The sequence below is a fragment of the Podarcis filfolensis genome (genome assembly GCF_964270895.1).
Source record: "Podarcis filfolensis genome assembly, chromosome: 14".
Lineage (NCBI taxonomy): Eukaryota > Metazoa > Chordata > Lepidosauria > Squamata > Lacertidae > Podarcis > Podarcis filfolensis.
In genome coordinates, this window is record NC_139616.1 from 35,321,482 (window position 1) to 35,337,620 (window position 16,139).

Sequence of the window (16,139 nt, forward strand, 5' to 3'; positions counted from 1 at the left end):
CATGTAGTCGTTTGTGGATTTTTTCCTCCTCGCGTTAAAGGTCTCGAAGGCAAAGTGAGAGGAGGCTTTTTCGGATGCCCCCTCGTGATAGGCCGCGCCAACTTGACGGGGCGGGAAGAAGGAAGCCTATATAATAGGGAAGAAGGTGGACTGACGTACGGGAGAGCCTATGGTGTGCCGGCAGTGTCGCTGGGCGGGCGGACCGTGAGGGGGAGGCCTGTGGCGCTTGTCTTCTTGCCCCGAGCTTGAAAGGAGGTGGAAACAGCAGTGGCGGCGGCGGTGGCGGCGACGACGTTTGTCGTTGGAGACGCAACCTGAGGCGAGTCCCTTCAGCGGCGGGACAACCGAAGGAAGAAGGTGAGTGTCCGGAGCGGCGAAGGCGGCCGTCCTGGGCCTCCTTCGCTCGCTTCCTCCCGCCTCAGAATTTTACCTCAGAAGGACGACGACGCCCCTATTTCGAGCGGGGGGTTATGTTTTGTTCCCGCTCCCCGGCATAACCACACCTCGGAGGACTGCCGTGTCCCTCCTGGCGCCCAGCCCCTCCACCGCATTGAACACCCCCCCGCCCGGCTCAGTTTTTTGAGGCCTGCTTCCTCCGTAATGGTCTCCAAAAGTGTTTGTTTTCTATAGTGGTTCTCTTCTTCATAACCTCTCTCACTCACGCACACGTATTCTTTCTTGCTTAAAAAAACCCCCAGCAACAACTTGGCACCCTTGACACGCGTCGAGGGGGATCCACACGTGCACACTCATACTTCTCTGGAAGGGAAGGGCGTGTGCTACCTTCCCATGTGTTGACTTGTTTGTTTCGTTCAGTAGAACCACACACCTCTGAACTTGGCACGCTTGACTGGCGCATGTGCCCCTTCCTCCTCCTCCTCCTCTGCTGGGAGGGATGGTGGTGCCTTGTTTCCTGCTCTGGCGTTATTTATCTTGCCCTTGTATTTAAGGACTAGCCTGGTAGCCATAGGTGGCTGGCAATTGTGCGCTGGGGAGCCCTACTCAAGTGTGCAGAGTTGGTGGAGAAGGGATGGGAAAGCACCCAGCATAGAAACTAAGAGGGGTGTTATAGGAAGTCTGTCCCCTTCTCTGTCCCCAGGTCTGTGTCCCTCCTTTGCCAACCCTGAGTGGGCAAGAAAAACAAAATTGTAGGCTAGTAATTTTTACAAGGCTGCTTTTATCTTTACTTCTCCTGCATGAAGAATGTTTATAGCTTGATTTGATTTGCAGGGGTTGCTGAAAGTGTGAACAGTCACTTGTGAGGAAGTCATGAAATACTTCTTTTCTTTCTTCCTCCCCAAACTGAGCCCAGTGGATTGTGCATAAGCACTAAATCTGTTTATCTTTACTGCAAGAGTTTTCTGCCTTAAAAAAAAAAGTTGAAATACGCTAGATAATGGGAGGAGAGAGAGAAAGTTCTGTTTTGTGGTTACAGAAGCTGGGTTGGCTGCCTCAGAGTTGCAAGTCATTGCTTGATGTTAACAGCTGTCAAGCAGTGGAAATGGGTGTGTGAATGGTCTTCGAGAGAGAAAGATATAGGAAGCCCAGAAAAGTGGTGTGGGGTAGTATAATGGCCAGTGCTGTGATTCTTAAACCCACTGGGAGTAAGCCCCATTGAATTCAGTAGAACTGAGTAGCCAGTTAGGATTGGACTGTTAAGAGGCTGAGCCGTGAGTTAAGTCCCTGGTTTGAATCTTGCCTCTGTCATAAACTTGCTAAGTGGCCTTTGATCAGCATGGCAATGTCTTGCCTCCTAGCTTCCCCTACTCCACCTGCATTATGGAGGTTTATAACACTTAACATACCTTTGGGGATTGTTGTAAGGATTAAAACTATATAAAGTACATGAAGTACTTTGCATGCTTGAAAGCACTATTCAGATATTAAATATTTTTATTAAGTCTCCTATTCCCCACACTTGTTTCTGTTGCTTGTGTTGACCCTTTGGTGAGGCACTGTTTAATCTAGTTTCTATAATTACCATCCTTTAGACCCTTCTCTGGATGTGCCTGCCCTCTTGTCAAAATCTTGTTATTTTTCACTGGGCCACTAGATTAGTACTACCAGTACCAGCACAGAACATAATTCTCAGCTTGCCCATAAATATACATAAGATATTGCAGGAAGGGGGAAACCTGTTCTTTAGGCTGCCTTTTCCTGATCAATAACAGGGGTTCAAATAATAGTATGCTGCCACAATCTCCTCTTCCATCAGTTCCACATCCTTTACTACCCCACACTTCCTCTTGTAGACTCAGATATGTCTTCTGTTCTGTAGTCTGGTGTCCTGGACTTCAGCTTTGGTGCGGCATTCCTTTCTTTGCACACTTTCCAATCTCTGTGGCTTTGTGCTTTTGTCTATACCTTGGTGTGTGTGCCTTCCTCCTTCCCCATTTTTTTGGACCTCTCCCTTGCATGATACACACAAGTTCACACCCTTGTTAATTTAATGTTAAACTACCTCCCATTTCTCCAGTGTCTGACATAGAATATAATCTTACAATTTGCAAGCCTATACAAAAACTCTGAGAACAATTAACAAGTTTACCATGTTACAAAAACAGGTCACTAGAGTGTATTGGTGTAATCTGATTAATACAGACTGTTTACCCCTTTTTAATCCACTTCTTTGGGAAGCATCTTGCTCTAACCTAAGTGGGTACTATGAATGGATTACAAAGGAAGAAAGAGTATTATGTTTCCAAGAGAGAGGAGTTGGGAAATTGACAATGGAATGAAAATATGGATATTACAAGAGTGTCTTACGAATTCTAATTGCCCATCAATGATCTGGGAAGTTAAATGTAACAGACCTGATTTCTTTCTTAATATGTGTAATCTTGTCAGGATTCTTGAGATGTCAGCGTATGGACTAGAAAAGACACTGAAAAAAGTGTAGGAAGCTTAAGATCAGCTGTGTGTTTCTGTGTATACAAATTACAGTTAGATATTGAAGAGGAACTCAATCTATTGTTCCTGGCTCAATCTCTTGCTTTACCAGTGAGTGACTATACTTGTACCCCAATCTTCCCCAGCTTTAGTAACCTTCAGATGTTTTAAACATCATCTCCCTTCAACCCCAGCCAATGTGGGCAGTAGTCAGGAATGATGGGAGTTGTAATCCAACAACATCTAGAGGTCACCAGGTTAGAGAAGCCTGCTATACCCAGTAGGTTTCATTACACAGTATATATCAGAGGCAGCCCCTTTCATGCTATGTGAATCCATTGCCAATAAGGTGTTTTGTACAGGTGCTGGCCACCTCCCCACCCCCCAAATTGGGTGTCTGTGAGGAGAAATAGTACGGCCATTGCACTTATGTTGGTGTTTGGCAGCTCAAAAAAATTTGAACTGTGCATTTTCTGCCTGATAGTTCAGGAGTATGAAATGGAAACAAAGTAAGTAGGCCATCTTTCCCCTCCCCGCCTTCCCTTTCAGGACCCAGCACATTTTGACAGAAGATTATTCACAAAAGATGGAGAGCCTGCTGTGAGAAGAATCATTCATCTCTGCTTTGTGCCTGCCTGTGGAAGGACAGAATTACACTAATTCTCCCAAGATTGCCTCTGAAAGTTTGGTATCGTGTGCATCTTTCAGTCTGGCTGTGTGTTTAGTATGCGGATTCTACCTCTTCACTAATGAGAGGGAGAATGGGAACCCAGGGCAGCCCTGTGAAGAGCTATGATTATCTGCTCAAGTTCTTGTTGGTTGGTGACAGTGATGTCGGCAAAGGAGAAATCCTGGAGAGCCTTCAAGATGGAGCATCTGAATCGCCTTACGCATACAGTAATGGTAAGCAATCTTAATAAAAACACTCTAGCCAGTATCTTGCATTAATTGGGGTGTATTCCTCATTTGTAGGATGTAGTATTGTCTTGTTGTTTATGCAGGTTGGTCTCCATAACCTGAAAAATAACACTTTGCATAAAATAGCTAGAATAATAATTTAAAAAACCTAACTATCTTGGTGTGGTGTTGTATTTTAGGGTATGTGTGTTGGAAAAGTTCAAATCAGCAGTGTCACATTAATGTGAAGGTTGTGACTTGGTTTCTGAAATCGCCTTGCAAATCTGCCTCCCAGTGTTGTGCTGTGGGAAATGATTCGATTACTGTTTTGGTGTACTTTGAAGTGTTGACTTAGAATTGCAAATCTTGCAGTGTTAAAAAGGTGGCTCAGAAGCACACAGCACTTTGTGTTGTTCAGACTTCAGGTGGTGGGAAAGAGAATCAAACCGTACTCTGTAGGACAATGGTTGGAGATCCAGTTTAAAACCTGATTACATTTTAAAGTGTGTGCCATGGAACAAGTTAGTTAGCTCAAAATTCATACCATTTCTGACTTGAGCAGGAGGAGTACATATCTAAATCTGACTCTTTTGCGTAAAGTCTTAAGAATTTTTAAAGCCTCACAAGCCATTAACAGTTAACTAAGAGACAAGATGTAGCATTCCTGTATATTCTTCTGCTTCTTTGGATGGTAGTTAACATGTAACTCTGCCTGGCAGTGACTGTGTCCTGTAGTGATTTTTCAGTCTGTCAGAGCTCTAGCCATCTTAAACTCTGAATGACTGCCTGGGGGGCTTGACAGCAGAAAGGAAGCATCCGCACCAGCTCTACTCCCAGGGCTTCAGCACTTGGCACATGACACCTACACTGAAAGCAACTGTATGTGAAGCTCAAAGTATACAGTGTGGAAGCAGACCTGCTTAAATGGGGCTGCCCCCAAGGAGTAGGGATGTCTCATGTTTTAGTAAAATGGGTTTACAGAAAGCTGACTATTCTGTCCTTTCTGCTCTTGCTACCTCCTAGAATCTCTTCTTCACTGCCCCTCCCCCAATGTGTTCCACTTGCCAAGCTCACTTCTAATATTGTGAGCTTAGCTGAAGAGAAAAATAGCTGAAAAGGACAGGTCAGAAAATTGGGGAAGTAGGCATCAGGAGTAGTTGACACCTCTCATGCATGTACCTGCTTTGCTGTGGGCGGGGGGGAAGGATTATCCAATACTAGAGGTGACTAGGACAGACCTAGGTTTTAACTAGCCAGCCTACTGTCATCACATGTTTTAATCTGGTGACGGTTTGACTTCCAGCTGCTCAGAGTCCTTGCTGGCCACAAAAATGTACTGTTCCAGTGGCTGCTTTAGCTGCTGTAGGTAGAAATGGTTGCATGAGAAGAGGCACGACTATGTAGAGCTGTGTTCAGGAGTCAGCTAGGGAATGAACAAAATACTTGATGCCACTGACAAAAAACTTATTTAGGGAGCGTAAATGACATGTTATTTCTCAAATATAGATCACATCTAAGTAAAAACCTCTAGTGATGCTTCAGAATAGCATTTTATGTAGATCGTACAAAATCAGAATCAACTAAAAAAAAAAACTAATTACAGCAGTCTAGGCAAGAACTTTTGTCCACAGACAGTTTTTCCGTGTCATGTGGCCAAGCCAGTAAAGCGAGATGAGTGCCGCAACCCCAGAGTCGCCCACGACTGGACTTTACAGTCAGGGGTCCCTTTACCTTTACCTTAGGCAAGAACTTAAAGATCTGAAATGGAACAGCAGCAGTCTTAACATTCTGGAAGGTCAAAAGCCTTTCAGAACAAAATCATTTTTGCAGGCTTCCAAAATAAAAGGTGTCAGTACAACCTTTCATACTTGCTCCTTTCTTATCCTCTGTTGAAACTGAAACACATTCTGGCTCTGGTATCAACCCAGAAGCTGTCTGCAGATAAACGCCAGCTCCCTCGGCCTATAGAGCGAGATGAGCGCGCAACCCCAGAGTCGTCCGCGACTGGACCTAATGGTCAGGGGTACCTTTACCTTTATCAGGATACTTAAGTTCTTTCAGATGTGATAACCACCAACTTAGAAGGCTTTTTAAAAGGATTAGACAAATTAATGGAGGATAATGCTAGTCATGATGGCTATATGCTACTTCCAGGATCAGAGGTTCCCTAGCTCTTACCAGCCACTGGGAAAAGCAGCAGAAGTCTTTTTATCCTTGTGTCTTACTCATGAGTTTTTGATAGGCATGTGCTCAATTACTGTGGGAAACGGGATTCTGCACTGGACAGGGCTTTAGTTTGATCCAGCAGGGCTCTTCTTATGTTCATAGCTGCTATTTACTTTGCAGTTAGCCTTTATCTGTGGTCATTGCTGCTAGGTTTTTGAACTGGCAGCAGTAATGCTGCACCCGAAGTACAAAATTTAAACATACCAAGGCTCTTGTCCAAAACCTAGAAATATCTGAACACAAAAGATCTATTTAAACAAATGTTCTGTCGTGCTGTCCATTCCTCGCCTTTAATGCAATTTTATTTACCACATTAAATCACCCAGACCCGAACCAATTCTAGAGGCCGTTGCTTAAGAATCAGCTGAGGCCTGCTACATGAAATTGCTCATCATAATGTTGATACCATCAGTTTTGTAAAAGCTGTTGCTCTTTTGCAAGTATTGCTGTAATTTGGAGAAGAAATATTTCAACACTTGACTTGCATCACTTGGCACTAGAGCATCTGCATTAGTTTTGACATTTCATGAAGGCCTAGAAAGTTGTTGCAGAGGAATACAAAACTTGATCCCTCCGACCTCCCCCTCCTCTCCCTCTCTCTCCCTCCCGGCAGTGTGCAAGTATTATCTCCTATTTGGATCAGATGTCTAAAGGGCATAGACTGAATGGTTCATATGTAAATCTCATTCCATTAACAGCCAGCTCCTCCGTAATGAAGGTCTTCCAGCTGATGTCTGCAAAACTATTCTGGTGAACCATTGCAAATGTGTCTTTCAATTGCAAGTAGTTGGGTTGTGAGGAGGAGCAACATGATGTATCATAAACCTTCACGTTTGAACTCTATTTGTTATCCAGCTACTTATGTTAGGTGCTTGTCCTTATCAGACACCTGATGATATGTCCTATTGTCTCTATTCAGTGTGCATGGTGAAGGAATGAGTGCTATAAAACCATCTTCCTCTTCTCGCTGTTGATTGACAACAGCCACAAATGGCAGTTCAGCTGCATGACCAATATCTAAGTATTTGCAAGGAAACACAGAGCTGGGCTCTTTATTATTATTATTATTTATTCAGTTTCTTACATTCTTCACCTCAGTCTCCCAGAGTGGGTTCAGTTTAAAACAATTACAATCATACATATAGTGCTTTTTTATATAAAAAAATGGTTGGGGGTACATACATATATTATATAGATATGGTGTCAAAGACCAGGTTAAAGAAATGCATCTATTGTGCTTTCACATTTGCAGGCTTCAAAATGCTCCACTTCCTCATAATCAGTGTTAGCTGCTGTTCCAGGAACATAGCAAACTGCTTTTTCCTCTTAGGCCATTGGAGAATCTAGCTCACCATTGTCTACACTGACTGGCAGCTACTCTCTGTGATTTTATACAAGGGTCTTCCCCAGCCCTACCTGGAGATACTAGGAATTGAACTGAGGCCTACTGCATACAATGCATGTGCTCCACAACTGAGCAGTGGCATATCCCAAATCAGAATGGTTAAAGTGTGATTACATAAATCGTGATTCTGTTCTTCCTGTATCGGTACATGTAAATTAATGTATTCCAGAGTAAATGTAGATAAACTATTCCAGAGTTGTTCAAGTGGTCTGATTTGTGGATTCTGTTGCCTTGATCGTTGCTCCCCCTAAAATCGCTTTATGTGAGAATGCAGTGTAAATAGTCTTTAAGCCTTCAGGATCTGGTAAACTCAGAGAAGGCCATTTATCCTGTGTTTAATGCAGCTCTGGGGGAACATGCGCTATAACGGTGCAACTAAGTTTAATATTGTGTTGACATGTTGAAGTTTGAAACCGTTATCCTCAGTTGTGAAAAAATGATCCTACCTTCTAAAAAAAAGTATAGAATAATCAATGAGGGGTCATGAATATTGAAGGTTAACTGTTCTTTTATTGTTTCTTACTTTTGACCCTGTTGAATTTCCCCATCCCCTCTTCATGTGTAAGCATGTAACTTGCAGAGATCAATTTATTACTTAAAGATAAAAGATAAAGAGGGCATTTCATGTCAGAGGCATCATGTCTGAGAAGACTCCCTCTCCTGAAGGTGTGGGCCTTATATGATGAATAAATGACTCATGCAAGCTCAGATGGAAGAATATCATTCTCCAAGCCCTTATTGGTAACTTGCAGGACTAACCCAGTGGTTTAAAACATTTTTCCTGGTCTTTATAAATTCAAGGTTTTAAAATGGAAGACAGGTAAAGCAGGAGATTCATTCCAAGTTCATTGGACAAAGTTCCAACAATCAGCTGCTGCCTCTTGGAGCTTGTTTTTTCCCTTCATTCCCCCTCCTGCCCTTCCCTTTTGTAAGCAGTACCCCATTAAAAAGATAAATACTTTTAAAAGACACTTTAGATACATGAGTAGGCAGACTAATATTTACTCTTTGAGTGCTTTGAAGAAGTGTCATTTTGTCTTTTTAGACACCCTTTTATGAAGCCAATACCAAGGATATTTTGACACTTTAACGCATGATGAGATGGGACAAAAGATTGTAAATAAAGCCATGTTGTCTATATTTTCAAATTGGGGCAAAATGAATCAACAGGGATTCAGTGGAACATCATAGAGCACACTACTACTAAAAGCTTTTAGCAATTGGATGGTGGTGTTCTACACCAAGTCTGGAAGAATTTCTTTGGCTGCCCGCTCTTCCAAGCCAAATAACAGTTTGGGATCCAAATACCTGAAGGAACACCTCTCCCTGTATTAATCTGCCTATGCCTTAAGAGCTCCAGAGGAAGCTTTTCTTTGCATTCCATTGTTAGGGGAAGTGTTCTCTGTGGTGGCACATCACTATACAAGCATGGCAGACACCAGTGTTCGAATTTTCTTAGTTGGGCATTTTAAAGTTTTCTTTGTGTTTGCTTCAGCTGCCTTTTGTTTTTGTTTTTTTATAAGCTTTCTTCTGTTTCTTTCTGTTTTTGTCTATAAGTTGGTGGCTTAATTTTGTGCTGTACCCACCCTGGGGGATATTTATACGAAGGCAGTTCTTCTCCAATTCTAACAGCAGTCTCTCCAAGGAAATGTTTATCTATGGTTTAGCTTAGATAGCTTTCACATAATAGCTAAATAATCTGGAGTTCACACCAGATTTCTGTGTCTTGGTTCTCTTGAATTGCTTTTTACTACCTTTGTGCTATTCTGTCAAGGCCTCTTACTCAGAAGCAGCATTCCTTTAGAATAATATGTACCCAATTCTCCATTTTATCGTTCCTCCATCACACTCAAGCTAACTCCAAATGTTCTATGAGAACACTATAAAGGGAATTTAGTTTAACCTCAGGTGGTTCTCTGAGGTTAATTTGAGAAGTGGCCCATTGGTTCAAGGGCAAGCAGTTATCTCTACATGAGGATAAGCTGTTGACTTCTGCAAATATTTTATAATCCTTGGGGCATATAATGACTTTCAGTGTGCAGCTATTTTCAGTCATCTAGTGATTTTTTGTTTTAAACAAACCTCTGCATATAATACAAGGGTATGAACAGAATCTAGTTGTGATGGCTTTACCACCCATGATGTGGGGATACCAGTGCACATCTCAGCTGAACTGATATTGGGTTTGAGTGGCCCTGGTGAGCTTATCTCAGGGCAGGCAACTGCACCAAACAGCTGGGGGAGCAGCTACCATTTTCATTTCCCACAATTCCACCAAAGCATCATTGCTAGACTATAATAAGCTTTTATCTGCTGTCAACTTGTGAATTCCAAAGTACTGTAATCTGACAGTGCACAAGCATCTTGGACCTAAGTAGGAGACAAGCCCCCACAGTAATTCCTTGGAAATGTAAAAATATTTACACTGATCCAGAAGATATTAAATGTCTTGGGAAATAGGGAAATGGAGTGGTTAGTTATGCCCATTGCCCCAGAGTTAATGGATTAAATAGCAGTGTTCTTACCTTTTTACTAGTATTGATTTGTTGTGCTTTTCTTCATAAAACATATCAGAACCTGGATTATTGAAACTAGAGGCTTCCAAAATGCATTTTCTTCCATGTTATTACTTTAGCTGACTACAAAATTGTGTTGAAATTAAAATAAAACTTATCCTTGAAGAGGGCAACCAATAAAGGAATAATAGACAAACTTTGTCAATTAGAGAAAATTAAATGCATTGTTGTAATGTGACAGGTTTTATTATTAGTCACTAACTTTGAAAATGCTACATTTTGTAGGACTGCAGTTTCAATATCTCTTGTGTTCAAGACTGTGGATATCTACAGTCAGCTTCAGACTTCTATAATCCGGCTTTCCTACATGTCTTTTCTTTAATGGCACTTTTCTTTCTAGTGATAAGCGTGAAATTCTGCTTGCAAGAGGTTTTTGCAGGCAGTGTAAAACTCTTTTCAGAAAGCTACATAGATACCAGAGTACACTGATGTGTATTGTCCTTTGCAGCCTCAGTTTGAGGTTCAAAGGTAAACCCTGTACATGTTCTCCTCCCCACAGAAATTGTGCTCCTTTGCTGTTCACTTTCAAAGAATGGTGGGTGAGCAGACTGTAAAGCCACTTGCCCCAGCCACATGCTGTAAGGAAGATATCTGAGCAAAGTGCTGTTAGCTTCCTCAAATAAAAATGTTAAGGCCTGAAAAATATCTCTGCCCACTTCTTTCCCATTTCCCCCCTCCGTCTTCACATCTTTGTCATGCAGCTTAGAGCATGTAGCTGTTAGGAAGGGAAGGATTAAATTGCCTTTGTCCCATTTGCCTGGAATGTAAAATGCACACAACAGGCTGTAAATTGTGTTCATTACCCCAAGCAGCCATGATCCCCATGTGAACTCCTATGAGGCATACAATTGCTGAACAGGGATCGAGGAGCCTCAGGGAACATTATGTAAGGAGGCAGCCCAGATGGGGCTGTTTTTAACCTCTCTTTTTCTTGCTGTCATGTACTGTGAAGAAGCTCACTATTACAGACACACTAAAAGAACTTGAGCTACTTAACTGGATGTTTTGAGGTGTCCCCCATGTACTCTAATGGTGTACTCTACTGCTGGAGCAGGTAGCTAAAGAATATTTGGCCCAGCTAGCTTGCTACATGTGTCCAGGGAATGAGGTGGGGAAGTTCATCACTATAGCCGTCTTGAATGGGGTACACCTGTTTGGTGCAGGGGTAGAAAGACATTGAGATCCCTCCCCTTGTGCTGCAAAGAAACTTCTGTGGCAAACTCATTGGGGTTTATAGGGTTTGCTAGGTAATTAAAGTACTTGAAATAGGTTGGTGCCTCTTTATTGACATTTCTTTTGGTGTGAAGTTGGTAAGCTATCAAGTTACTTCATATATCCAATCAACTAGTTCTTTAGCAACAAAACCTCTTCACTCTTCTGGGTCTTCTCTATGCAACCATGAACTTCACTAATCAAAGATAATAATATCCTGTTATTGTTCAATTTGACTATTACTTTGGATTATACCTTCCTGGATGAATGGCAGAGGGCAGGGTAGGTAGGTATGTTTACTCCTTCATGTGACTTATGCCTCTGTTGTCAAATCATAGCTACCCCCGAATTCACATGAATCTGTCTCAGAACAGCTGATTATGTAAATTATGTAAACAATTGAGTTAGTGGCAGGCTCTTACAACTTTGATTTTATGCAGAGTAAACGTGGTTATGTATCTCTCAATGTGTATACACACACACACACACAAATAAATGTTTCTCACTTTCCGCACGCACACACGCACGCCCCAATTCTTCCTCTACAGTGGTACCTTGGTTGTCAAACGTAATCCGTTCCGGAAAACCGTTCGTTCGACTTCCGAAACATCTGACAACCAAGGTGCAATGGGCAGTCAGCAAATTCCATTGAGAAAATGGAGAAACATGCCTCGAAGCCGTTCAACTTCTGAGGCAAGTTCGAAAACGGAAGCATTCACTTCCAGGTTTTCGGTGTTCAGGTTCTGATTCGTTTGGCTTCCAAAATGTTCGAAAACCAAGGTTCCACTGTATAGCTTTTGCCATCCTAATTAAGCTGTATTGTTTATCTTTTCTTACTGGTAATGTATACCAGTGTCAAAATCTTTGAAAATGAAACACCAATAATCTGTTTCAGCTGAACTGGTACTCCAACTATGGTCAAATTCATTGCTTAGGAACTGAAGGAAGGAAGCTTTTGTGGTTCTGTTAAGAATTGGATATAGAGTCACTATTCATTAGCATCTGTTGAGGCAGGAGTGCCCACCCATGCACATACTTTGTAGTGTTTCTCTCAGTATTAATACACATCTTGCTGTAATGAGTTATAGTTTGAAGTGCACAACAGACCTTTCTTCATACCCAGTTCCATACTCAATTCTGGATGACAGTATTGATCTTCAAGCCTTACTCAGGTTTCTGAGCTGTGTTGGCTGGCCAGCCTCTTAAGAGTGTCTGAATTATTGGGAACACATTATTGATGAAAGAACTCACTTGCTTTTGTAACAAGTCTAGTATGCAGCACAGTATGGCCAAGATGCTGCTGTGCCATAAACGTCAATATTTATCAGCTTTTAAATAATCCTTCCTTCAAAATTCATGGCAACAAACAAATAAGAAATTACACACACACAGGGGGGAGAGAGAGAGAGAGAGATGTTTGTATGCAGTTAAACACTGAAACATCATTTAAATTTGGTGGATTGGTATTTTTTAAACTAAAATTGCTAGCAACTGATGGCCTTCACACTCTGGCAGAAGGGGTGGGGCAGGTCTCTCTAGGCAGGAAATTCCAAAGTCTGGGTATGCACACTCAAAAAGACCCTGCTCTAGTCCTAATCAACCATGATTTTGGAACACATAAAAATACAGTGGTACCTTGGTTTATGAACTTAATCCGTTCCGGAAGTCCGTTCTTAAACCAAAACCATTCTTAAACCAAGGCATGCTTTCCCTAATGAGGCCTCCCACTGCCAGTGCCCTTCTACCGTTCGGCTTCTGTTCGTACACCAAGGTAAAGTTTGTAAACTGGGACACTACTTCCGGTTTTGCGGAGTTCATAAACCGAATAGTTTGTAAACAGGGCTGTTCTTAAACCAAGGTACCACTGTACCCAGCAGCCTACTTGGCCATGGGATATAACTGCAGACATCTCTGAACAGAAACACAGGAGAAAGCATGAAGTCATAACGGCCTGTAGTCTATTCCATTAGTTGTGGAGAGGAGGGAGTTCCTTGTCTGACACAGTGCTCTGTAAAACTTCTGGAACAGGCTTCCATCACCTTCCAGAAGACAACTGCTTCACACCTGGTGTTTTTACCTGGCTGGAATGTGTCCTTGAAATCTCAGGATGGCTGTTGCTTGCCAGGATGGAGTACAGAGAGATGTGCCAGTGTATGTAGGTACTACCCTACATTACAAAAGTAAAGCTTACATTTGTTGCCCTAGGCACACTTGCTTCTGACCCTGCCTGCCACTGGCATGTGACCCATGGAACATTTCCCAGAAGGGAGTGCGACCCTTGGGCTGAAAAAGGTTCCCCATATTTAGATACTTGAAAAAAATATTTGAGAATATCTGACAAGCTAGCTGGTGGGTGTTCTCTCTTGATGAGTGTATGCCTGCTCAGTGCTACTCCAGTGTGTGTTCCTTATTCCCAGTTGTTGTTGTTTAAGTAAAATTACCCTAATGAGCAAAGGAAAATGTAAGGAAATGGATAAGAGGGGGGATAAATAAGCAACCAGTATTCATTTGGTTTCATTTTGCAGTCCATGGAACCTCATGAAGACAAAAGCTAACTACAGGCAAAATTACTAAACCATCCTTGAGTGTTATTAGAAACTTTGAATCATCCTTAAACACCTCTCTATTAAAGTGGCAAGTCTATGCATTTCAGAGTCCCTGTAGCAGCAGAGGATGCTGCTTCCTGTTGTTCCAAGCAAATCCTGTTTCAAGTACCGTAGGGAACAAACATCCTTTTACAGCCCATATGTTGCTGTATTCATTTCCTTGTAGAATACAATCATTATGGAGGAGAATGTTTTCCAAATAGTTGTTGTCTGAAGTATGGTTTCAGAGTAATATGTCGAAGTTTTCTATTGAAATATTAATCTAATGCTTCAAACTTCTTACCCTTGTCTCTGTATATTAGTGCAGAGTGCAGAGAAGTATATATCTAGATAAGGGTTGGTGCCTTCAGTAAGCCTTTGTGGAATGCATAGTTTATTAAATGTAAATGATAGCTTTCATACTCCAACCCTGTCTATATAATAAAACAAATCCAATATATAAGTAATAACAGTACTAGAGTATAATTTATAGACTTACTCAAATTCATGAGTATGCCTTCTGGTCATAAGATGGATCTTTTAATTATGCATCTACTTTATTTGGCTCCTTCTTTATAACTCACCCTTCTGTAAGAATAAGGAGGCTTAATGATGAAAATAAACAGCATCAAAAACAAAAATAAAACCACCATACAAAATACAGCAAAACAATAACAAGCACTACATTATAGAAATGGTGTCACTCCTACTACTACCTGGCCTGCCAGAACAAATAGATTGTAAACTGCCTCTTGAATGAATTTAGTGTGGGACTATGACTTCTGTCCTTGTAGACTAAGGATTGTGAACATAATATGAGTGATGCTGAAAGAAGGAAGAGTAGCAGAATACCTTCCTATCTACCTGATCCCGAAACTATTCCACAGTTGGTTTGAGGCTGTCCTGAAGAACCTAACGAGCCGTGCTGGATCACACCAAAAGGCCTGTTTAGTCAAACGTCTTGTTGAAACAGATGCTTGTGGAAAGCCTGCAAGCATACACAAGTGCAACAGCATTCTCCCCATGTGTTTTCCAGCAGCAGGTAAACACAGTGCTAGTAACCATTGATATACAATTTTTTTCATGTATTTGAGGATTACCCTTAAAATTATCCAAGTGTAGAGGCTAATCTTGGGGGAAAGTTACAATTCAGATTCAAGTTCTTCAATCACTTTCAGGTGGATGCCATTCAGATCCGGTTATTTGTCAATTCTTAATTTGTCAGTAAGGCGTAGAATTTCAACTCTTGGCAGTGCTTAACAACACAAACCCACCAACAGCATACAATTCAATATGGCTAACTTAACCCAACAACTCCCCCCACAATGCACAAACAAATCTCACTGCAGCCAACCAAAGACAATCAACAACACCCTAGACCACTCCGACCTCTCTCACCACTAAGGAAACATAACAAGCGAATAGAAAGAGAACCTACCCAAGTGACACTGACACAAAACCCCCACACATACACTAAAAGAACATAAGCTTTACCACCACCCCCTCTCTTCTGCCCCCCCTTTTCTTCCCAACCCTATACTGCATATAACACCAATGTCTCAAAACAAATGTAACTGATCTGTAGAAAGAAACAATACATATGCTTTTATAAATGAGGAAAATCTTTAATATTTTTTTAAAAAAACAACAACAACACCTTGGCAATGCTATTTTCCTCAGTTCCTCCGAATTGCTCCCTGATAAATTTAATTCTGGTGCTGGGATCTGCTCTACATCTTATGCTGTAAAGGCAGATGCAAAGAATCCATTCATGGCAATCCTCTTTTCCTCCTTTAGTATACCTTTGACTACTTATTTATCCAATCAGCTTCCATGCTTCTAATGTATTTAAAGTTAGTGTTATTTGCTCTTTGTTTTTAGTGATGTGCATCTCAATTTCTTTTTTTGCACCCCTTATTGCATTTGCTTGCATTTCTTTTGCCAAAATTTGTCTTCCTTTTTGCTCATTTTTCCTCATTTCCTTGTCTCTCATAGCTTCCTTGCCTCTACTTATTAACCATTCTGGCATCCTCTTGGCTCTGGTTGTACCCTTTCCATCAGCAGGTATAAGGGAAGTAAATAAGAACCACAAAAATGAACATGGCATGAGTTTGTATTACCTCTTGTAAAATTTGGTGGTGGATAAACACAAAAATCATTGCTAATACTGTACCCGAGTCGCTAGAAACACTTCTATTTAGAACTAGATGAAATTATCAAACAAAGACAAGGCACCTTATATCGTAACACCAGACTAGCCACCTTATCGGTACACAACTAATAATAGGATCATAGTTGCAAAGTTGAGTAGCTTAGTTCTCAAATTCTTTATGTATAGATCCAAAGCAC

General features: G+C 41.5%; 1 protein-coding gene across 3 annotated transcripts in view; it reads left to right on the plus strand.

The window, feature by feature from the left end:
- The first annotated feature begins 162 nt into the window (after positions 1–162).
- The window catches only part of RAB40C (RAB40C, member RAS oncogene family), a 39,567-nt gene continuing 23,590 nt past the window's right edge, over positions 163–16,139 (plus strand). Inside the window, exons 1-2 of one of the 3 annotated variants that reach the window (XR_014541420.1) lie at positions 163–357; positions 3,439–3,792. Coding sequence is in view for 2 of the 3 variants with exons in the window: in XM_083585398.1 (XP_083441524.1) it covers positions 3,639–3,792 (154 nt within the window). In the remaining variant the exon portion in view is untranslated. Of the gene's footprint in view, positions 1,634–1,757; positions 3,793–16,139 lie in introns of all 3 variants that reach the window. The other 2 variants (XM_083585398.1, XM_083585399.1) reach the window with 2 other exon arrangements.